Here is a 23,866-nt window from a genome sequence, read left to right on the forward strand (position 1 = left end):
GTTCCTCCGCCTTGGTTCCGCCTCTGTAGGAAGCACTGTTTGCGGTGCAGATCATCGGAGACATACATTCAGAGAGCACAGCTTGTGCAGAATGCCGGATCTACAGGCAGGTGCACGGTAGGGATGTCTACGGGGAAGAACATGGCTTTCTCCCGCTGTAGCTCCGGCCGGAGCGGGCGAGTGGGGAATGACTTTCAGGAGGACCGGAAGTTGCTGTTCTGAGGGAAGGACCGGAAGTGGTTGCGCTGATGGACAGCACGTGTGGGGCCTGCTGCTCACACGAAGCCAAGAGCTCAGTCTGGGTGCCAGGGAAGGTGAGGACTTGGCCTGGAACCGACTCTCCAGGCTCCGGGCTGGCCTGCCTGCTTCCCCTGGAACTGCCCAGGGAAGCAGAGTGGAATTAAGTTTCCCTAAAATGAAATTTCTTTTGCACAGGATTCAATCACTGGAGATGATTCACTTTTCGCCCATTCGTATTTTTTGCCTGTTGAAAGACTTGTCAGGTCCTTCTTGAGGCACAAATCCCTGTAAGCTCCTAGGTTCATTGAGAGTCCTGTAATTGAGACAGGAGAGGGCAGGAAAAATGGGATTATAATGCCCAGAAAATTGAAGGCCCCCCCCCATGCCCCCAAGGATCCCCAGAGGCCAAAGCTCAATGCAAACTGCAATGAGTCGTTTACTGAGGAACTGGAGCAACGGGTCTCTGCGCACTGATAGTTGAGTGCAGACCAGAGGCCCCCAAGCCCAAAATTACAGCACCTTTTGTACATTCTTTGGTAGGGGGAAGGCCCCAGTAAGCATTAGTAACGAATTGATACACCACGGGCGAAAATTCATACCAAACTTCTAGCAATGATTGGCACAACACAAAGCGGGAAAGGGGCCGAGGCTAATCATTGGTCGGGCTAGCAGGCTGTTGTGCTTTGAACTGATCGGACGGAGCCCCTATTGTGATTCTAGGAGGATGGTTTTATCTCCATGGTAACGGGCTTGCGATTGCCCTAGTTTGCTGACCCCTGCAAGTCTGACCTTGTAGATGCCAGATGGCCACTATCTCTAGCTCCTGGCCTAGGTGGAGGGTCTGGAATGTGTATACTCCTTGCCAGAGGGTAACTCAGGCTCCAGATCCGGCAGTGTCTGGGGCCCAAGGGTGAGTGGGTGGTTGTAGATTGGTCAGGAGAACTGCTGTTACCTTCCTCAAGGTTATAGCAGAAAGGCCAGTTAAAGAAAATACAAATTCAATACACATTCAAAAATGCAAAGGCTAGCACAGGTTCATCAAAAATATATTTTTTTTCTATGCTCCTCAGGATGTGGGAAACAGCAGCCAGTAATGTAGAGAGTAACTATTTCTTTGCTCAAAAATTCCCACTCCTTCACTAACCAGCAGCATAAAGTAGAAGGCAGCCTCCTTCTCCCCTTCCACCTTGCCCAAATGACTAACGCAGGTGGAAAACACAGGGGCCAGAATCATATAAAGACACTTGTCTTAGGGGAGGGGAGGATTTGGTAAAGGAACTCATTTGTGGCTTGACCACATTGTGAGAATCTGAGGTCTTCCATCAATTTCCATGTGAGTGGGGAAGCAAATTTCCCAACTTCCATAGAGATGTTTCTTCAGAAGAATGCAGTCCCCATCGACAGTAGGCCAGCATGTTTCATTATTAGGAGAATAACCTACCACTGGCTATTTTGAATGTCTACAGACGTTGGATAGTTTCACAGCACCTCTACCCCTTACTATTCACCTGCTTCTCTGAGTGCTTTTCTGCTTTCTAATAGGACCTTTGACCCAGCCTAAAGATTCACTTTCTAGTCCTTTAGTCCTGTCCCTTTTAATTCTGGCAAGATAGATAAAGGTTACAAACTCCTCTCAAGAAAATTCAATACCTACAGGAATATGATCACAGTAACAATAGTCAATATTCCTTTTCCATGCTGTGTCTTAATCCTTAAGAGCACTTGATGACAGATTTCTCCAGGTTTCTTCCATTCTCCCTTCCAGCTCAGAGCTCCACAGCGCCATCTGCCACACAGATTTTGCACAGCAGAGGGAAGTTTCAGTGTGTGAATGGAAATTACTCATCCATCCTAAAGGGCAAGCAGTGAAGAAAAGAGCACCATTGCTGGCAAATTCAGAAGGTGAAATTCCTTAATGCAGACACATTTCTGTAATGAAGAAAAACTCACAATCAATATCAGAAAGGTATCTGATTTATCTCAGAACAGGCAGGCCCCAAAGGAGAGCACTGAATTAAGCAGCCACATAAACATTTGACTTGCAAATTTTGAGAAAAACTAACCTGCTACATCCAGGTTGGAGGTCTCCTAAATACATACAATTCCTCTTGGGCGGTGTAAGGAAAATGGAGAATGGAAAAGTAATAGGCCAGACTTGATTATCAACAGGAGAAGAACACGGAGGGGTACAGACCTTCCCGCGGGATTGGAGGTTGTGCTAGGGACTGGATTTTGGGTTAGGTTATATAGGGCTTAACAAGGAAGTAAAATTAGAGAATGGGTTCTTGTCTCTTGGGGACCCAGGGCGATGTTTGTGGTCAGACCCACAGTGGAATGAAATTACTTGGGGACCGAGTGTGGTTTTGGCCCAGATAGGTACACCCCACCTGTGAATAGGTATGTGGTCATTTGTCCCTGTGCCTTGCTTGACCTCGGGGAATAAGGCAGGACTTCAGGAGGAGTTTAGCAATCTGATTCAACTTAAGGTCTTGTTATGTCTAATTCATAAATTGTATATTCTCCTGGTTCACAATGGATGGCAAAGAAGAAATGTCAGTACTCCTGCCTCAACCTCTCAAGTGCTTGAGATTACCAGTGAGAACCACGGTGCACTAGATTACGATGATTTCTTGAAGACTTTTCTATGCACTTATTTCGGAGACTGTAAGGTTCACCAAAAAGAGATACCACATGGTTCAGACACCAAAATATTTGTTGAATTGTGTGGTATTCCTCTAAAAAATGCATACATTGAAATCCTAACCCAAATAACCTGAGAATGTAGCCTTATTTGGAAACAGGCACATTTCAGATACAATTAGCTAAGTTGAGATGATACAGGGGTAGCTTAGTCACTGTGAGTGGTTTCTTAATAAAAGGTAGAAAAATGGAAACCAACATAGGGAGAGTGTAACAGTGAAGGAAAAGACCGAGGCCAGGTGTCCAGGGGCCAAAGAATGCAGTAGATGCTCACATACCCCCAGAAACTCAGCAGCAAGAATGGAATGGATTCCCTCTCACAGCCTTCAGGAGAAACCAGCCCTGCTCACTCCTTGATCTCTGACTTCAAGTCTCCAAAAATCTAAGAGGACACTTAACTGTTGTTTAAGCCATCTACTTTTAAGGCAGTTTATTATGGCAGCCTTGACAAGCTAAGACATATGATGTGCAATAATTGACTCAATCGCTTAACTCTTTTAGTCCTGTGCTTTAAAATACTGAAGTCAGTCACCTTTTCATAGACCTTTTCAGGTAGACTCAGCTTTGTAAATGATTAGGACTACAGGCACACACCAGTGTTCCTTACTCTTGCATGCTTTTTGACATTTAAGTCTTTTGATGTTGTTGTTGGTGGGGGGGTGGTTAACTGGACTTTCTTGCATAGGCTAGCATTGAACCATAATCTCAGATCTCAGCCTCCTGTGCAGCTAAGATTACATCTGGCTTATCCTGGTGTAAGGACTAGATACAATTCCAATTTTACTTTTTGGAATGCTTCCCAGTCATCCATATGCTATCGCTCCCCCAGAGTATTTGGTCTTTTTGCTTATTCTTCTTGGACAGAAAGTCTTCCTTCCATAGGGCACAGTGGCTCACATTTGTAATCCTAGCTACTCAGGAGGCTGAGATCTGACGATCAAGGTTCAAAGCCACCCGGGCAAAAAAGGACCTGAGACTCTTATCTCCAATTAACCTCTAGAAAACGGGAAGTAGGGCTTGGCTCAAGAGTTGGGTGGTAGCCTTGGGCTGAAGAGCTCAGGGACAGCGCCCAGGTGGAGTTCAAGCCCCCAAACCCCACCCCCCTCCCACCACACACACACATACACACACACAAAGTCTGTCTTTCTATTATTCTAGTTGGTTTTTGTGCATAATAAAACTCTTCCTTTGTGTTAATCCTGAAACCATGCCCCTTATAAAATTCTCTTATCACTTACTCTGGCTTTTCAAGTTAACTCTCTTTGGATTTAAATAAATAAAACCGTATTCTCTTAAAATAGTGTAGTTATACCCATTTTCTAATGTTTTGATGCAGCTGCAACGGGAGATAACAGTTGTGGTGGTGAATGTTGTCTTGTTCTTTGTTTCTAATGTTCCTCCCAATTAATCTTCTTAGTGCTTTTAACTCCCTATTGTTCTTATTTAAAGAGCCACAAAAATGTTTTCTGCTGCGGTACCTGGCTAGAGGTCCCAGCTGGAGCTTGGAGGACTTGGTTTGAGGCAGGATAGATAAGGGGAAATGAGGCCTGGGAAACAGGGAGGAAGAATTCAGAAATAAGCATCGTATTCATGAGCATTGTATTCATGAGATTAAAAGCACACAGGCACTGTTTTCTTTATCTGTCACAACACTTTTCCCTTGACCTTGTCCACTTGCACAAAGGATGGCTGCTCTTTGGTAGCTCAGGGAAGAGCAGATGGAAGAGAACAGCAGGTACCTGTGTGACAAGTGGAGAGAAGTGGTGAGAACGGAAAGCCCTCGTGAAGCGGAGCGTCGGGTTCAGAGCTGCCACCTTCACCCTCAGGTTCCCCAGTTCAGTGCCCAGATCGATCCTGGAGCCCCGTTAATGAAACAGCAGAACCACCACCGCGATTTAAAATAAGATGGGTGTTCAGGACCAGGAGGGCGGGCGGCGTCGCCCTGGGCCAGGCCGCGAACCGCCTTCCCCACCACCAGGGACCCCTGGTGGGACGCCATGCCTGCACTGCGGGCCAGAAGACCGCGCGCGCGAAGGGGCTGGCGGAGGCCTCCGTCCCGCTTTGGTGACAGGCTCCGTGGCCGCGGCCCCCGCCGCCGTCGAGGGACCACCTTCCCGGGTGCGCGCGGGTGGCGTCCGCCCCCGGCCGGACCAACGAGCGCCAGTCCTCCGGCGTCCCAGAGCGGCCCCGGAAGTGCCCTGCCGGGGTGGCGGGAGGGGGCGGGTCCGGCGCGGTCCTTCCGGTCGGGCCTTTCCCGCCCCCCTCCCCACACGCACACAGACCCCTCCACCCCAGTCCCCGCTTTTGTCCCGCCGGCGGCCGGGCTCCGCGGCGCCGCGCCACCGCCAGTACGTGAGTCCGGGGCCGCCCCGCGCGTCCTCGGGCCCCGCCCGCCACGCCCTGCCCCTTCTTGTCCCAGTGGGGTGGGGAGGGGGGTGGTGGAAGGGCCCCTTCCTCGGGGGGTTCGGGCGGGATCTGGGGAGCGAGCGCGGCCCACGCCCGACCCGGGCCGGGCATCCCCCCCCATCCCGGCGCCCCGGCCCGCGTGAGGGCCGCCCCGGCTCCCTGCAGCCGCTGGCAGGGGGTGGGAAGAGCCCCGACCCCCCCCGCCCCGCCCCTTTCCCCTGGCCGGGAGCCCCGGGGGGAATGTGAGAGCCGCCGGGGCCGGGCCGGGCCGGGGGTGCGGTGGGGTGGGGTGCGGTGCTGGCCTGGGCGGGGAGGGCGGCCCGGGAGTGTGCGGGTGATTCTGGAAGGCCTGTCGACTCGTCACCGGGCTGATGTTGTTTTAAAAACTTGTTTCTGTCTCTCTAAACGAGTAGTCGTATTTCTGAACGTGGAATACATTGGTAAGGGTCCTGAAATTAAAATACACGAAAAAGTTGCTGGAAACATTTTTGTCGACTTCCCAGAGGCTCTGCTTGTTGACTGGAATGTATCCTTCCAGAATTTCTTTATTCAGATACTGGCAAATGTAAATGGAATTATTCATCTCTCTTCAGACAGGTGGTCCTCTGTTGGCCTCGGCATCCTTTGATTTAATCTGTTTCACAGATCTCTGCGTAACAGAAGTTGTGGTAATGGGTTGGTCACTGCTTTTAGTACTTGGTTTTGTTTTGTTTTTTTTTTTAAGCCACATTCAGAAACATTTGGGTTGCTTCCAGTTTCTTTGTTACCTTCTACAATGACACACTGAATGACATTGTGTGAGGGTTTTTGAAGACAGGATCTAATAAAATAATATTTGTTTTTACATGAGCTCACCCAGTCTGACACATTGTTATATTACCTACACCAAATCATTATTATAATAACCACATAGACTGTTTAAGGAATAAATAAAACAGTAAAAAACAAATTATACTTTTCCAACTGAGACTTGTTTTTATGATGTTTAATCTTTCTCTGGCCTAATAGAGTCATTCTTTCAATGACTTTTCTCAAGCCAATCTCTGTCCTTTAGCTTCAGAAAATGTTTCAGCTGGCCTTTCAGAATCTCCTTTACTAGCCTTATTCTCTGGCGTGACTAGAAGTCTCTTATCCACTACCAGGTATATTCTAGTCCTGTTTTTTTTTTTTATATACAGAAAAAACGTTACCCTTAATCTTTATTTTGACTTTCAAACAACAGAATCTGTTTTGGTTAGCCATTTACAATCTTGATACCAAAGTCTCTTTTCTTGTCTCTTCCTTCATAGGCCCATGATAGAAACCCATTAAGGTTGTCTTGGGGAGTATGGTTGGATGTCAGCATATAGCATTCTGTTAGTAGTAGGGATTTTCATCCAGAGTAAGTTGGAATTGCTCTCTTTTTGAGTCATCTAAGCTCTCTGGAACAGAAACAGGAACTAAGTAAAGGTTCTTACTATCAGGGTATACAGTGATAGTACACAGGAGTAAGCACAGAAATACCCAGCGGCGGTGGATTGTATGTAAATGATAAGTGATGGAGAAAATTCTGTGGCAGACGTTGGATCGATATAAACAAGCTGTTAGGGTTAAGGACTCGTGAAGACTTGATTTCCATGTAGCCCTTCAGACTAAAGAGAGCTTTAAATCTTTCTGGCTCTTTTGAAAGCTGTGATTTTTGGAAAGCTTCTATTTCCTATGTCACAGGGGATGCATGACAGCCACCATATCAGCTTTCTTGATAGGACTGTAGTAACCTCCAGAAGTTCCTGTCTTGGTTTTATTTCTTCTCAATCCATTTTCCTGGTGCAGCTAATATGAGTGATCCTTCAAGGATATTTCTTATGTAAAAACACAGCAAAGTAGAATATAATGGACTTTTCAATCCTCAACAATTTCCAGACACTACAAGATACTTCTAACAACTCTAATACCATTGTCACATTATCCTAAGTCAAATTCCTTGATATTAGCTTTAAAAAATAATTTATAGCAAACTACAATAAAGCACTGCAGAAAATATTACAGAAGCACACAGAGCTCAACCAAGTACCATGTTACAATGAAACAGTATCATGACTCCAAAACCCATCCTTGACATAATCTAATAGCAGTTGGCAAACTACTGGGTCTGTTTGTTTCTGTATAGCTTACAAGTGTAAATATCTTACAAGATATTTACAAATAACAGCAGTCCTAAATGGCTCATAAAGACCAAAATATTTACTGTTCAGCCCTTTACAGAAAATAATGGCTAACATCTAATAATAAGTGATCTTATTTAGCTGTAAAAGTAGCACATGTACCACTCCTTTGCCCCAAATCTCATGATCACATCAGGACCCCATTATTCCAGCCTATCTAAACCCACCGCTCCAGATGCCCTAAGGATGGTGACTATTAGCTGCTTTGTACCTGCTCGTCCCTCTTAAGGGCTGTCCACTTCTTTAATCCCACAGCTCCTTCTAGTCCTTCCTGCTCCGAGTCTAGCCCTACCCCCTTCATCTTTGTTCAATGTTTGCCTCTCTTATGGATTTTTTTTTAATCACATTTTTAATTTTTCTGACAGTCTCCTAAAGTCTTCAGGTTCCTTGATGGCCAGGCCTTGTCTAATTTCTTCATCCCCTAGACTAGCCTAGGGCCTGAGGGGGAAAAGTAAAGCAAGTCTAATCAAATCAAAACCTAACTTTCTTATTAATACTCACTTGGAAATATATCAGAAATTACACATTGTAAGGCTGAGTATTATGTTACATTGTCTTGATTGCCTTTATATGCTAGTAACAATTGTGCTAGTGCTGTTTTGGTTTGTTCTTCCTCTGTTTTTGACTGAATTGTACCGAGATGGAATACTGTGTCTCTCCCCAAACAGAATAGTAAGTTGAGCCACTTTCGGGAGACTTCTGGTCCCTGATTAGGATCAAGAGAGAACAGGTAAAACTTAATGTCATGCAGATTAGGCCAATCAGCAGCCAGTCGCACAGTTCCAAAGGATATAAGTTGAAAAGAATTAGGTATAATGGCCCAGGCCTGCAGTACCAATTACTTGGGAGGCAGAGGCAAGTTAGAGACCAGCTGGGCAAAAGCAGTGAGACACTATTTCAAAAACAAAAATGGCCAGGGAAGCCTGACGCAGTGGCTCATACCTGTAATCCTAGCTACTTAGGAGGCTGAGATCTGAGGATCAAGGTTCAAAGCCAGCCTGGGCACAAAAGGACCTGAGACTCTTATCTCCAATTAACTTCTAGGGTAGGACAGTAGCCTTGAGCTGAAGAGCTCAGGGACAATGCCCAGGCCAGAGTTCAAGCCCCACGACCCACCAAAAAAAAAAAAAAAGCCAGGAATATTGCTGAAGTGATGGAGTACTGTACTTGCCTAGCATGTGCAAGGATCTGGGTTCAGTCGCCAGCACCACAAAAATTAAATATTAGCATTAGCACGACAAAGGGCTGAGGATCAGTGAGTCCTGGGCTAGTGAGGTGAGTTAGCATAGTCAGTTTCATGTGTTTGTGTTCAGGGAATCTTCAGGTGGCAGGATATAGAATGCTAGGCTTTGCTGAGTGCCAGTTTTCCTGATTTTGTGTGTGTGTGTGTGTGTGCGCACGCATGTGCGCATGTGCTATAATAAAATACCACAGTCTAACAGAAAAATTTACTTCTCACAGTTCTAGAAGCTGAGAAGTCCAAGATAAAGGCTTTACCATCTAGCAAGAGGCTTTCAAGTGCCCTCACGTGGTGGAAGCACAAAGGGAAACAGCAAAACTTCCATGACAATGCCATTGATAGATTCATCACAAAGGCAGAGCCCTCGTGGTCTTATCACTTCAATCCTCTAATAAATAATAAAAAATATTAATAGCATAGCACTCACTAAAGGACATTGTTTTTAGTACTTCAATACAATAATTTTATTGATTTCAACAATCTTATTGATTGTAAATGGTTAGTAACTAGATAATATTTGAACCTAGGCAGGATTTCAGTTATCCCATTTTTTTTGTCGGTCATGGGGCTTGAACTCTGGGCTTGGGTGCTGTTCCTAAGCTCTTCAGCTCAAGGCTAACACTGAGTAGCTAGGATTACAGGTATAAGCCTCTGTGCCCAGCTTCAGTCATCCCTTTTTATCCACAAGAGATTTATTTTAGGATCCCACAAATAACAATCTGCTACACATGCCGAAATCTCATATGGGAAATGGCAGAGTAGTTATATGTTAACATATGCATGTCTGTAAAAGGTATGTGTGTCTAAATTGCTTACAATGCCTAAAACAGTATAAATACAATGTCAATCTATTATGCTGTCTTTAAGAAATGATTATAAGGGGGGGGGAAGCCTATACATGTTCAATATAGGTGCAGTTTTTGTTGTCAGTTATGAGGTTTGAACTCAGGGCCTGGGCACTGCCCCTGAGCTCTTTTGCTCAAGGCTAACACTAAACTACTTTGAGTCACAGCTCCACTTCTAGTTTTCTGGTGGTCAATGGGCCATAACAGTCTGTTCCACAGACTTTCCTACCTGGGCTGGCTTCAAACCGTGATCCTCAGATCTCAACCTCATGAGTAGCTAGGATTATAGGCAGGAGCTACCAGTGCCTGGCTGGTTTTGTTTTTTATGAATATTTTGATTCATGGTTGGCCGGATTTTCAGATGCAACACCTTTAGCTGCGGGAAGGGCCAGTTGTACTTTCTTTTGCTTGATGGTTTGTGTTTTTGCTTCTTATCTTTGATGTTCCCTGTGGTAAACCTGTTCATAAGTAGGGGTAAAACTTATTCCCAGCAGGCTGGAGCATGCTCTTCCATTGGATTTCTTCCCTGGCTGACAGCTTTCCTGGAAGGGTAAGTCCAGCAGGTGTTTTCTTTCTCCGTAATTGACTGTCCTCAGGATTTCATAACCACAGCCATCTCCCCGACACCTCTACTCAGGTATTGATTTCTTCTTTCCTTGGTTACACTTGTCACCTGATGATAATGTATAACTTTTCTTAATAAAACAAGTTATGACTAACATTCGTCTAATTAGTCCTTCCCGATATTTTAGAAATGTTGTCTGTTTTGGTTTGTTTTTACATGACAAAATGATATTTTTTATAACCTGGTTGGTCCCATGCATCATTTCAACCCATTTCAACTTAACTCTCATGCCAGGCTGTTATGAAATAAGAGAATGCTTTGGTACATTAAAAAAATCCAAGATTCTAATGTTTTAGCATTAGTTCCACAGAGACAAAAATATTCCACATCCACCACTGTATTCCAAGTACTTAAAATGCTATCCTCACGTAACAGCCAATAAATATCTGTCAAGTAGATGAGTGAATTTTAATGTTATTTTCCCAGCTATTTATCAACAAAGTAAACAGGTATCATTTTTCCTTTTCCTGGTATAGGGTCACATTTGAAGACAGGCACTGAAGATGAGGAATCCACTTGTAAGAATGGAAATACAGGCTTTCAAAGGCCAGAGGCAGAAGGTCTTCACAAGGATCACATGCAGAAACCTAAACTTGGTGAAATTTATGATTGGGACAGCGAGGTAGAGAAGCAGTCAGAAAAGCCTGAGTTGAAAAGGATGAAGGAAGACAAAACGGCTATCAGGCAGAAGATTGGCAAAGCCGAGAATACAGCCCATATAAAGACAGAACAGAAAGACGAGGCATCTGAGGAAAACTTACACCTGAGCTCAAAGCATAACACACACCAGACTGCCCCGGCCGAACAGAAATGCAGTGGGCAGGGGAAGTGTGTGGAAAACATTAATGGAAACTCTTACTCCAGTCTGCAGCAAAACTACAGTGCGGTGAAGAAATCGCACGATTGTGAGGAGTGTGGGAAATCCTTTAAATACAATTCCCGCCTTGTTCAACATCAAATTATGCACACGGGGGAAAAGCGCTACGAGTGTGACGACTGTGGGGGGGCTTTCCGGAGCAGCTCCAGCCTCCGCGTCCACAAGCGGATCCACACCGGGGAGAAGCCGTACAAGTGTGAGGAGTGTGGGAAAGCCTACATGTCCTACTCCAGCCTCATCAACCACAAAAGCACCCACTCGGGGGAAAAGAACTGCAAGTGTGATGAGTGTGGCAAGTCCTTCAATTATAGCTCCGTTCTGGACCAGCACAAAAGGATCCACACAGGAGAGAAGCCCTACGAGTGCGGGGAGTGCGGGAAGGCCTTCCGGAACAGTTCTGGCCTCCGAGTCCACAAGAGGATCCACACGGGGGAGAAGCCCTACGAGTGTGACACCTGTGGGAAAACCTTCAGTAACAGCTCGGGCCTGAGGGTCCACAAGAGGATCCACACCGGGGAGAAGCCCTACGCGTGCGACCAGTGTGGGAAGGCCTTCATTACCTGCAGGACGCTTCTGAACCACAAAAGCATCCACTTTGGAGATAAACCTTACAAATGTGATGAGTGTGAGAAGTCTTTCAACTACAGCTCTCTCCTCATCCAGCACAAAGTCATCCACACCGGGGAGAAGCCTTACGAATGTGATGAATGTGGAAAGGCCTTCAGGAACAGCTCAGGCCTCATCGTGCACAAACGGATCCACACCGGAGAGAAGCCGTACAAGTGTGAGGTCTGTGGCAAAGCATTCAGCTACAGCTCGGGACTCGCAGTCCATAAAAGCATTCACCCTGGGAAGAAAGCCCATGAGTGCAGGGAGTGTGGCAAGTCTTTTAGTTATAACTCGCTGCTGCTTCAGCACAGAACCATTCATACTGGAGAGAGACCTTTCGTATGCGATGTATGTGGGAAGACTTTCAGAAACAATTCAGGCCTCAAAGTCCACAGGAGGCTCCATACTGGGGAGAAACCATACGAGTGTGATGTGTGCGGGAAAGCCTATATCTCACGCTCGAGCCTTAAAAACCACAAAGGAATCCATCTAGGGGAGAAGCCCTATAAATGTAGCTATTGTGAGAAATCCTTCAACTACAGTTCTGCCCTTGAACAACATAAAAGGATTCACACAAGGGAGAAACCCTTTGGGTGTGATGAATGTGGAAAAGCCTTCAGAAACAATTCAGGTCTTAAAGTACACAAGCGAATCCACACTGGTGAGAGACCTTACAAATGTGAAGAATGCGGGAAAGCCTACATCTCCCTCTCCAGTCTTATAAATCATAAAAGTGTACACCCTGGGGAAAAGCCCTTCAAGTGTGATGAGTGTGAGAAAGCCTTTGCCACACACCGCACCCTTCTAAACCACAAAAAGATTCATCTTGGGGAGAAGCCGTACAAATGTGATATGTGTGAGAAATCCTTTAATTACACCTCACTCCTTTCTCAACACAAAAGAGTACACACTCGAGAGAAACCCTATGAATGTGACAGGTGTGAGAAGGTCTTCCGAAACAACTCAAGCCTTAAAGTTCATAAGAGAATACATACAGGGGAGAAGCCCTACGAGTGCGATGTGTGTGGAAAAGCCTACATCTCACATTCAAGCCTTATTAACCATAAAAGTACCCACCCTGGCAAGACACCCTACATGTGTGACGAATGTGGAAAAGCTTTCTTCTCAAGCAGAACTCTGCTGAGCCATAAGAGAGTTCATCTTGGAGAGAAGCCCTTTAAGTGTGCCGAGTGTGGGAAGTCTTTCAGTTACAGCTCACTCCTTTCTCAGCACAAGAGGATCCACACAGGGGAGAAGCCCTTCATCTGTGACTGGTGTGGGAAGGCTTTCAGGAACAGCTCAGGCCTCACAGTGCACAGGAGAATCCACACAGGGGAGAAGCCCTATGGATGTGATGAGTGTGGGAAGGCTTATATCTCACACTCAAGTCTTATCAATCATAAAAGTGTCCACTGTGGGAATCAACCCTATAATTGTGAGTGTGGGAAATCTTTCAATTATAGGTCCGTCCTGGATCAACACAAAAAAATCCACACTGGAAAGAAGCCATACCGATGTAATGAGTGTGGGAAGGCATTTAATATCAGATCCAATCTTACCAAGCATAAAAGAATCCACACGGGAGAGGAATCTTCCAATATGGTGCATATGGGAAGTCACAGTGGCCCATCCCAGTACAGAATCTACGAGGGAGGGAATGTTCTGGAAGGGACCAGGATGAGGATTCCCCTGTGGGAGGCAGAGCTTACCAATTCTCAAAGAACTCAAGTGGAAGAAAAACCTTATGAATGTAAGAATTTCTGAGGTTCTTATTAATGGCTTGTAGTTTCCATAGTATAAATGAAATTCTAGATCACTATGAGTAATTCTGTGTGGTTTTTCAATCATAGCCAGCAAAGATGGCTCCAGTGTTAAGATAGCTGAGACACTTTGGACTATAAAGTAGTTCACACTGGGAATCAGACCTATCAAGGATGTGGACTATTTTTTAAAGTCTTAAAAAAAAAAAGCAGACATGTCTGGATATAAAATATGCAGATGAGGAAAGGACTTGATATATAAATCAGTCACCATAACACTCCTATTTGAATAAACTACGTGAGTAGAAATGTAGAAGAATCAGGCCTAGCTTTGAATCCCAATTTCACTTTAATCAGTGTCGGGGGAAAACACAAAGGCCTCCAAAAGGCAAATTCAGGGACAGAAAGGTTTCAGGGAATATGGATGTGTTAGTGATCATGAGTTATAATAATTGAATCAAATTATATTTCCTTGTAAAAAAAGGATAAGCATTAACAAGAAGTAGGAGAGGCTCAAAATCCAAACTGATTCAAATATAGTCATAATACATTTAACTGAATAGGTAAAACTTCTAGACTTTCAAATGAAGCCCCTTAGTGGATGGTAAATGAGTGATGTTTGAAAACTTGGAAGATTCAACAATGGAGAGGAATTTATCTTCAGTAATGGAACACATCTTCGATGTGACTTTGCACCTTACAGAAAAAATTGATTCAGGGATTTCTGTGAATAGGATGTTGGGAAGAAGGCATTCTATTAAAAGCTACAAAAAATAAAATAAAGACAAACCCTAGCTGTTAGTGAACAAAAGAGGAGGAAAAATCTTGTCAAATGTTTGTTCCAGAATGTAAAGATTCCACACACTAAATGTGTATATTATCTGTTGTAAAACATGATGGTGTTCGGGGCTCCCTATTTATCATGAAGGCCAGATAATCTGAGGCAGGGTAATGTGGAACTCTAATAAAAGAAATTCTTTCCATGTATACAGGCTGTGATTGCAGGTGGAAAACTCTATACAGCCACTCACATGTCATTTCTTTGTGGAGTAGCTTCTGACAGGCCTAAACCGAAGAGGAAAGTGGGACTCATCTCACTGGCTAATAGCTCGGGTCCCACCACCTTATCAATGTAATACCACTCCCGGGGCTGGAGCGGAACATGGAGTGGACAGGCCATTTGAATGAGCAGACACCACAGGAACAATTTGTTGGGGCAGAATTTAACATGGAATATTGTTAACAGTATAGAAGTGCTAGGTAACTCAAATGGTAAAAAACAGTCTCTCATGAATGAAATCACTGTCCCAAGAATTTGTAGGTTGGGGTCTCCATCCCTAGGCCCCCTCCTTGAATCTCCAGCAGTACCTGTGGCACAGGGAGGACACTTGAACCAAGTGGAGGCTGGCCACCTTTCCAGTGAGTGTCTTGAGGTATCCCAATGCACAGAATTCTGGGCATACATTCCTGCTGCAGCCCCATCCGTGTAGGGGTGGAGACTGCCCTCGAGCAGGGGGCAATGGCAGGGAATAGAGTCTGACCTGGTCTGGGGCTCTGGGGAGGGCACTGAAGAATGTTATAGTTGGCCGAGTGGGTAGATACCAGCCAACAACAGGAGGACCTCACAGGCGGAGATACGGAGGGAAACAGGTGAGCATGCATAGGTGCATAGGAACAGAAGAGAGGAGAGCCAGGGGACGGGTGGGGAGCTGGGGAGAGAAGTGAGAGGAGCACTAGGCTAGAATTCCCACCCGAGCAAATGTGCTATGCAAACCCCAGCCCACGGTGCACCCTGCTTTGGTCCTAAGCTGGAGGCAGTCCAGGACTTAGAGGTTGCCTAAAACGATGATGAATTATGGCACTTGGCTCACCTTTGTCCAGATAGCATCCAAGGGAGCTCTCCCCCATGGGCCCCCATGTCCAGAGGAGAGGGTTTCCAAGGGCTGGGACCAGATTTGTTCCCCCACCATCCTGAGTGTGAAGGTGCCCTGAGGCTTCCCCGCAGACACACCACAGGCAAGGATGCCTGTGGGTTTAGTTATACTGAAATGTAAAGTGTCTTCAACTATAAGATCTGAGCTCCTCTTTCTGACAGTGGGCAAAATGCTCTCCAAGCTCCCCCTGTTGGCCATAGGGCTTGAAGTTGGGGCCTGGGTGCTGTTCTTGGGCTTCTTTTTGCTCAAGGCTAGCATGCTATCACTTTGAGCCACAGCCCCCCCTTCTGGTTTTGTAAGCAGTTTTTTTTTTTTTTTTTTTTTTTTTTGCCAGTCCCGGGCTTGAGCTCAGCATCTAAGCACTGTCCTTGGACTTTCTCAAGGCTAGGGCCCTACCACTTGAGCCTCAGCACCACTTCCAGCTTTTTTTCTATGTCTGTGGTACCAAGGAATCGAACCCAGGTTTTCATGCATGCTAGCCAAGCACTCTACCACTAGGCCAAACTCTTTTCTCTCAATATTAACATCTTGTAAAACTATAGTTTGAAATCACTAGTAGGAATTGACATTGGTACAACCTAAAGATCTTGTACTTATTTCCCAGTTTTACATGCAGTCCTGAGAATGTGTGTGTTTAGTGTTATCACATGTAGATTTGTGTGACCATCAATACAATAAGATATGGAACAGCCACATTTGGTTTTGCTGTCACTTCTCCTGGGACTAGCACAATGCTAGACTTAAAGAACTCCCACAGCGAATACTTGAATGAGTGAATGCTATACCAGCTAGGGTTCTACGATATCAGAACTCACATGCTAAAAATCAGGAGCATAAATTGGATGCATGTAACTAGAGGTAGTCCTACCTGGAGAGCTGTCTTTAATGTCTGCTCAGTTGGTGAGCAGGGGAAAGGCAGGATGAGTCCAACAAAAGCAAGGCCTGAAAGTTAGAAATGTATTCACATATCCTGCTGGCTAGATTTCAACTGCAAGTACACTCCAATCTATAAAGGTAGATTGTATTAGTTGCCTGTGAATCTTCCCTCCTAATCTTTGACTTACCCTGTAGACTTTAGGCTTTGGCCAGTGGACTGTGGCCACAAGTGACAATGTGTCAATGTTTTTTGTTTGTTTGTTTGTTTGTTTTTTGCCAGTTTTGGGGCTTGAGCTCAGGGCCTGGGTGCTGTCCTTGGGCTTTCTCAAGGCTAGAGCTCTACCACTTGCGCCACAGCACCATTTCCAGCTGTTTTCTATCTATGTACCAAGGAATCAAACCCTGGTCTTCGTGCATGCTAGGCAGGCACTCTACCACTAGGCCAAACTCCCCGCCCTGTGTCGGTTCTGAGCTACGACTCTGACAGATGTTTCTGACTCACTGGTACTGCCACTCCCTTCCGAACCTTCTATGGGAAGAGTCTCACAGAGGTGGCCATTGGTTTAGGGGATCAAGGATAAGTAACACAGCCTTATGTCTGTTCCCAGCCTGAGGCAAAACTGCCTTTACTGACCTGTCAGAAAAACAAATGGCGTTTTCTCCATGGCCACTGAGATTTGGGGACTGCTGGCCATGAGTTTTGCCTGAAGTTGGTTTTATTATTAAAGATGGGCATATGGACATTTATCAACTATATGTGACAGCTATGAAAGTGGCCTCTCCCAGGACAGAATAGACAGCATCGCCTGCAGGGAGCCCCGCAGGCATTCACAGGCCAGCCTAGCCAGCTTAGTAGCAGGATCATAAGACTTGTTTTGCTGGGACTCAGTCTGGGTGGAGGGCTTAGAAGTCAGCTGACTTGGGAATCAGGCAGAATGCTGAGCATATGAGAAAAGCATCTTGGGAAGAGAGTGCAGGCTGAGTGGCGGGGGACACTGACGGTAATGGAAAGCCAGGTCACGAGAAAACCAGCTGCACAATGACAGAACAGGTGTTCCCAGTTGAGTGAAGAGTTGATGCCAAAAACAGAATCCTAACATCACTGTGCATTTTTACCACATGAAATGCTTAATCCAGGTCTCTGTGTTGCTGACACAAATGGTAGAGAATGCGGGTGTCCTCATTTGGGTTCTATGCAAGATTTGGAAAGCCTGGAAAAGATGCCCACCACCTGATGATCTATGGAAATCCATCTCGAATGGCACAGTGCTCTGCAGACCATTCAGAGATGAGGTGCTGAATGCAGGGTTTTTTGGTATTTTTTTTTTTATTTTTTTTTTAAGAAAGCTGGTCCCTCCACTTCTTCCTGCCAACAAGAATTTGGGTGTGCAGAAATGTCATCCATCTCTCTCTTTTTTTCCTACCTTGGAAATTGCTAGAGAAATGCAAAAGGTAAAAAGGTTTGAGAGCACAGCCATTTAGGTGTGATTATGCATTTTGAAGAGTGTTCGTCTCTTGGAAAATTACTGGCTGCTTTTATGAAACTGGCTCAGGAAAATAAGATAGTGTTAACACATCTCTTACATTTTGACTAGTTTTTCTTGGTATTACTGTCCTACTTCCTATTACGAACATTTTCAAACACAGTTAAAATGATGGAACTATGTTTTCAATTTGGATCGGATGGCTATTAATGTCCTTTTAAATCATATTTGCTTTCTCTCCTCTCTCCAAAAACACATGAATACATACTTTTTGTAAATAAGTGATAAGACAACACAATCTCTAAATGCTTTTGTATGACTCTCCTAAGAATAAAGGCAATCTTATATAACCACTCTTCCATCACACCTCAGGAAGTTAGCAGTTAGTTTACTAATGATGACCACTCATCATTCAAGACATATTTCAAATTTCCTAGTTTTCTTTTCTTTCCTCCCTCCACTCCCCCCCCCCTTTTTTCTGGCCAGTCCCAAGGCTTGAACTCAGGACCTGGGTACTGTCTTGGGCTTTCCCAAGGCTATAGTTTTACCACTTGAGCCACAGCACCACTTCCAGCTTTTTGTGGATGTGGTACCGGGGAATTGAGCTTAGGACTTTGTGCACGCTAGGTGAGCACTCTACCACTAGGCCACATTCCTGGCCTCAAATTTCCTAGTTTTCTTAAGATTTTTCTGCAGTTTCCCTCCACGGGATTTCACTTAAATGAGTGCCTACACTGGCTTTAGTTGGTATAGTTTCAGTCTGGGTGAAGGAAAAGTTCTGGGGAATTGGTTGTGTAATGACGTGCGGGGGCTTTCCACTACCCCAAATGGTTAAGGTAGTATATTTCTGTGTGCATGTTAGAGAAATAAGATGTTTTAGAAGTGGTGGGAGAGGTTAAATAATGGCATGAAGCTATGCCAGTAGAGGGACTTGTCCACTGACCAATGAGTCTGACCCCTACTAAAACGGGATCTCAATGTCTCACGATACTAAGCTCCTCTGGGAAGCTCAGGAGTGCTGAGGACTGATAATGAAGGGTCCTGAAATTATCTTTTTCCACTCTGCCTTAGCATGAAGCATGTACGCAGGTCCTAGGAAAGTAGCTCTCAGTGTGTCAGTTGTCTTTCTAATGCAAGGGTACCAGGGGACCCTGAACGACTTCTACACCTACAAAGCCCTTGCTTACCCCAGTGGCTGGTATTCAGGCAGTATGCAACTTATCTTATGCACTGGGTATTTTAGGTATCATTAAGTTTTATTTCACATTCTCAATAGCTGTGTAAGACAGCTCCTCTTAAAAGATCAGAACTACTGTCTGCCTGACTGGCTTGATGAGAAACTCCACCAGAGGGCAGCAGGAAGTATGTCGTCACTGTTCTCTCGTCTTAATCCTTCACTTCCCTCCTTCATTCTGGCTAAAGAGAGAAGTCAAGAAATAGCCTTTCTCTAAATTATTTCCTCTGGCAAACTGAACTATGGACAGAGAATTAAGAACGCATGAAAAGAATCAGAACATTTATTTCTGGTTCCTTACCAATCCAAAGTATTTTTTAAATTAAAAAAAAAAAGGGTAAAGAAAAATATCCTACAAGACAATCTTCAAACACCTCAATCTAAAAACAAAGCAAAACAAAAATCTTGACCTTCCATCAGAGTTTACTCTGTTCCACCCAAACCAAGTCTGCTCAGATTAGGATTTCTGGACTTGGTTATTCCTTCTGTTTTCCTCTTCCTTTACTCTCCTCTCCTCCAGCAGAAAATCAATAGTTTAATGAAGTGATATAAACTCCACTGCCTGCTCAGGCTGTTCCTTTAACCTTTGGTAAAGGCTTCTCCAAGCCCTCTGACAGCAAGGCCCCTGGCTCTGGGTCCTGGGCTTTGCAGGACTTGCGCCACAGCCCACAGGGCTGTGAAGCTGTGGATGTGTCTGCGTCTCTCGGCATCGGGCAGGCTGCCCTTTCTTACTGCCCCACATCTCGTAAGTAGATTCCGTGTTTCTAGAATCAGTGTCTGTTGCAGCTGGACAGTGAGGGCTTTGCCGTAAAGTTCAATCCCCCTTCATGTTCCTTCCTCTCCCTTCTACCAGAACTTTTCAGTAAACAGCTTTTTCCCTGATGGCCAAGACCTGCCCCACCCTGCTGGGGCTTCCTTTCCTTAATGATTCCAAATAAACAGTCATACATGTGTCAAACGTTACACAATAAATATCACAGTACAAGACTTGCTGCATCAACCATTCCAGGCAAATTCCTTTCTTTTTCTTTCTTTTTTTTAACAATAGGATGTGGTGGCCATTATTCTCTGCCTACTTGGGAGGAGGACAAAAGACAGTTGTTAAAAGTGTGCCCACAGGCACACAGCATTGAGGTGCGGTAGTCTGAATCCAAGGGAGGAAGACTTAAATGGGCTCTCACCTACCGCCACTGCATCTCTGAGCAGGCCAAACTGAAGCTCTCCCTCTCAAATTTTACTTCCTTACTTTTAACTGGGTAAACAATGTGTCATTCTTGGAATGCCTCTTCTATTTTTCTATGACCTCACACTTTTGGCCCTTTTGGTGCAGATTTGTAACTAAATTTGTTTCTAACTTTTTTTTTTTTTTTTTGCTGGAATGGATAAAATTCACTTCAATTTTAGCCCCAGTTCCTGCCTCATTCATTCACGGTATTTTATTTCTTTTCTCATTTTGTCAATGCTTACTTAGGTTAAACCTTCACTGTTTTATTAACGTTTTTTTTCTAACTCCCCCCCCCCTCCTTTTTTTTTGCCAGTCCTGGGCTTGAGCTCAGGGCCTGAGCACTGTCCTTGGACTTTCTCAAGGCTAGAGCTCAACCAGTTGAGCCTCAGCACCACTTCCGACTTTTTTCTATGTATGTGGTACCGAGGAATCGAACCTGGGTCTTCGTGCATGCTAGGCAAATACTCTTACCACTAGGCCAAACTCCCGGCCCTTCTACCCCTTTCTTAACTTTGACTTCACAGCAATGTTGGTGGAACTTCACTGAAACTTGCTTGCTGGGTTTCCTTCAGAGTTGGCTCTGTCTTCTCTATCCCTGGAGTCTGCTTGCTTCCTAAGTCCTCTGCAGACTGCCATTGGTGCTACAGACTGAGGAATACAACAAATGCAGCCTTCTTCTGAAGTTTCTAGGAGTGACTGCTATTTAACTGGTGATAAAGTCTGAAACTTTTCTGACTTTCAGGCTGTATGAAAGGTGAGAGGAGATGAGTTTGGAATCTCCATGCCCCGGCGTCCACTCTGAACTCTCCCCTAAAATAAACTACCAGTGGTGGTTCAGATACTGAGACAGTCCAGAAAGAGGTAAAGTCCAGGGTCTTCTCACTCCAGGATTCAGACAAGCAGCTCTGATCTACTTCAGATATGACTAATTCACCACTGAATTTCTATTTGTTTTTTTGTTTTGTTTTTTCTACTCCATCAAGAGAGCATGTCAGAATGCAAACAGGGATGTTTGAAGCCTGTAGCTATGACCTTGAAATGTTTGAAGCCTGTAGTTATGACCTTGAAATGTTTGATTTATGTAAAAGGTTAAATATCTGATTTAACTCCCAGGGCAATTTCTACGAATAAAGTAGTAGTGACAAATGCAGAGATGTCTGCCAACCACAGCAGAGAGGCAGCAGTCACAGTGGTGAATTATTAACTCCCAGAAGCCTGCGACCTTTTTCTTTTCCTCACTTGCTTAGAATATTTCCCAGAGGTTTCCTAATGTGTGCTGCTGGGGTGCTGGCCCACCGCTAACTGAACACCATTCCTGTGTCTTGAAGGGGGGAGCCTGGAGTTGGTGCTGAGAGGGATGGCATGCAGGAAGACATTTTGTCTCAGAGGGAGAGAGAAAAGAGTATATCACTGAGGAAAGATCACAGAATTGTACTTCAAAAGATCAATAGACGTTTGTCATTCAATGCTTAATAAGTGTCATTACTGACAAGTTACTTAAAATGTTTTAGCTATTTGGAAATAGTGGGCTGGGATGGTAGCTTGGTGGTAGAGTGCTTGCCTAGCATGCATGAAGCCTGTGGCTCACGTGGTAGAGTGCTAGCCCTGAGCAAAAGAAGGCCCTGAGTTCAAGCCCCAGGACTGGCAAAATAAAGAAAAAGAAAAAAAAAAAAAAAGAAATGGTTGTTCACCAAAGATAAAGGAATTATAAGGTTGTAACTGAGGTGGGGCAATGAGGGGCTAACAGTTGTAATGCTTTCCCCCAAAATTCTTTTCAGCTACTCCTGTGAGGGATGTTTCAGAGAGGCAGAAAAAGGTGTAAGGATTCAGCCATGACACATAAGATGGTCACTGGAAACAGGACCAGGCCTCATTTAGAATCTAAGGAGCACAACCAATCCCCATTCAGGCTTGTTTGTACTTGATGTAAAGAATCCATGACCCCCCAAACCAGGATCCCTTCACAACCTAATGGATGACTCACCTTCCCCAGGAGAGAGTCCAGATTAATGTTATGTCCATTATATACTTCTTCACAGCAGCACTTCAAACTGACTTCATTCATTTACTTGCTTATTCCTGAGAATGAGCTTTCCCTCTTCATGTGACCTGAAATCTGCTGGAGGCAAAAGATGTGTCTATTTTGGACATGGTTGTTGTCCTCTTCCTCTTTCTCCCTTAGCCTCAGTCTCCCACTCATTAATATAGACTCAATATATGGCTGGCGGGGGTCGGGGGAGGGACTTGGCCTGTTGGCATTGGGATTCAAGAATTCAGATACTGGGGCCATGAGTGCAGCCTGGCGGCAAGATGCTTACAGAGCAAACATACAGCCAGGATTTGATTCCTCAGTAACCACATACACAGAAAAAGCTGAAAGTGGCTCAGATGGTAGAGTGCTAGCCTTGAGTGCAAGCCTCAAGACTGGCAGAAAAGAAAAAAAAAGAAGAAAAGAAAATTTCAGATACTCACTGTATCAGTAGGCCAATGCCCACAAAAAGAGTTGTTCTAATGAGACTTTTTTTTTAAATGAGTAAGTGCTCCTGGCTTAAATGCAAATTCAGACTTAAATCTGTCCATAACCCACATTTATGTAGTTCAAAACATGTGTCTAAGAACTACCTGGCTTTCTCTACAGTTTAATCACACTTTAAAAAGAGGTAAGGGTGGGGGAAGGAAAAAGCTTCCTTAGGGAAAGGATGTTCAGGTGTCTGTTCCCAAATGGAGAGGACATTGTGGGACACCTCACTCCCCCGGAAAATTAAGCATACACCAGCACCCTCGCACTTCTGATTGTTATCTGTAAACTCCTAAACACTATAGATACTTTAATAGCTCTTTCCAGTTTTAAAAGGATTCTCATACCCATGGTTTCATTTGAGCCTCATGAATACTTCTCTAGGGGGAAAGGACAGGTTGCATTATTCTTGCTGTATACAGGGAAACCAAATCTCTGGTGCCACAGAAATCAGAGAAGCCAAGATCTAGGCCTGAGGGTAAATATTCATTGAATTGAACAAACAGAAATACGTGAGGGTTGTAAAGTAAACCAGGAGTCTGCCCTTAAGAAGTTCACAATCTAGTTGGGGAACAAGTCCAAAAATTTTTAAAAATTAAAATAACAATGTAAAGATTAAGTAAGGAAACACAAAACAAAAAATGTACCTTTCCTGGTGAAACAAGGCAAAGAGGTGCTTTGGTTTTTAAAGTATATTTATAGAACTTTCACCCTGTGATTAAAATGAAATTCCTTCACCTGTTGCACATGCTCCATCTGACATCAATGTTTCACACTCTGGATTGTATTCAGATTCTTATGGCATTTCTTCAGTCTTCAGTTTTCTACCTCAGTTATGGGTGATGTCCTGGCTTATCTCAGCCTCTTCTGTCTGGTATCTTCAGTAAACTGCTGGCTGAAAGAATCACAACTATTATTGATTTTGTTGGTGTGGTCACTGAGAACATGGAAAGGGGGGAAGGAAAAACTGCCGTCAGTGTCCCATCTTCATTACCTGACAGGTTGAGGGAATGGATTTTAGAAAGTGCTGTGATTACACATGAAGCGAGATACAAAGGAGGATTGAGTTCAGGAAGAAATATTGACCAG

The 23,866-nt window shown here is 44.6% G+C and overlaps 1 protein-coding gene and 2 long non-coding RNA genes across 11 annotated transcripts in view; 1 reads left to right on the forward strand and 2 right to left on the reverse strand.

Annotated features, from left to right (window-relative positions):
• LOC150044623 (uncharacterized) lies at nt 1-5,052 on the reverse strand. Of its 3 annotated transcripts, XR_016533127.1 has the most exons (4): nt 4,942-5,052; nt 4,606-4,679; nt 1,895-2,169; nt 1-553 (listed from the first exon to the last, which is right to left on the reverse strand). It is a non-coding gene; the product is annotated as an uncharacterized LOC150044623 (long non-coding RNA). The 3 variants fall into 3 exon arrangements; XR_016533126.1 differs by lacking the exon at nt 1-553 and having other exon boundaries at nt 1,820-2,169; XR_016533128.1 differs by lacking the exons at nt 1-553; nt 4,606-4,679; nt 4,942-5,052 and adding an exon at nt 4,419-4,466 and having other exon boundaries at nt 1,820-2,169.
• LOC150044624 (uncharacterized) lies at nt 2,125-13,565 on the forward strand. 4 transcript variants are annotated; one of them, XM_090321288.1, is made up of 3 exons: nt 2,125-2,142; nt 10,130-10,185; nt 10,737-13,565. In XM_090321288.1, exon 3 carries the CDS (start codon nt 10,838-10,840, stop codon nt 13,508-13,510), a length of 2,673 nt encoding a protein of 890 aa, XP_090177414.1. In that variant the 5' UTR covers nt 2,125-2,142; nt 10,130-10,185; nt 10,737-10,837; the 3' UTR covers nt 13,511-13,565. The 4 variants fall into 4 exon arrangements, with proteins under 4 accessions (XP_090177414.1, XP_090177411.1, XP_090177412.1 ...); XM_090321285.1 differs by lacking the exon at nt 2,125-2,142 and adding an exon at nt 5,200-5,288; XM_090321286.1 differs by lacking the exon at nt 2,125-2,142 and adding an exon at nt 5,208-5,292.
• LOC150044625 (uncharacterized) overlaps nt 10,162-23,866 on the reverse strand; it is a 16,028-nt gene continuing 2,323 nt past the window's right edge. For 2 of the 4 annotated variants that reach the window (XR_016533122.1, XR_016533123.1), the window contains 3 exons: nt 23,516-23,672; nt 22,244-22,375; nt 10,162-10,308 (listed from right to left, as the gene is read on the reverse strand). This is a non-coding gene — a long non-coding RNA (uncharacterized LOC150044625). Of the gene's footprint in view, nt 10,309-18,359; nt 19,217-19,241; nt 21,641-22,243; nt 22,376-23,515; nt 23,673-23,866 lie in introns of those variants that run through there. The other 2 variants (XR_016533124.1, XR_016533125.1) reach the window with 2 other exon arrangements.

This window comes from Megascapheus bottae, chromosome 29 (assembly GCF_031878675.1).
Source record: "Megascapheus bottae isolate mThoBot1 chromosome 29, mThoBot2.hap1, whole genome shotgun sequence".
In the NCBI taxonomy this organism is placed as follows: domain Eukaryota; kingdom Metazoa; phylum Chordata; class Mammalia; order Rodentia; family Geomyidae; genus Megascapheus; species Megascapheus bottae.

Bases quoted from the DNA above. Each gene is read 5' to 3' on its own strand.
- LOC150044624 (XM_090321288.1), top strand. From the start codon at position 10,838: ATGCAGAAACCTAAACTTGGTGAAATTTATGATTGGGACAGCGAGGTA.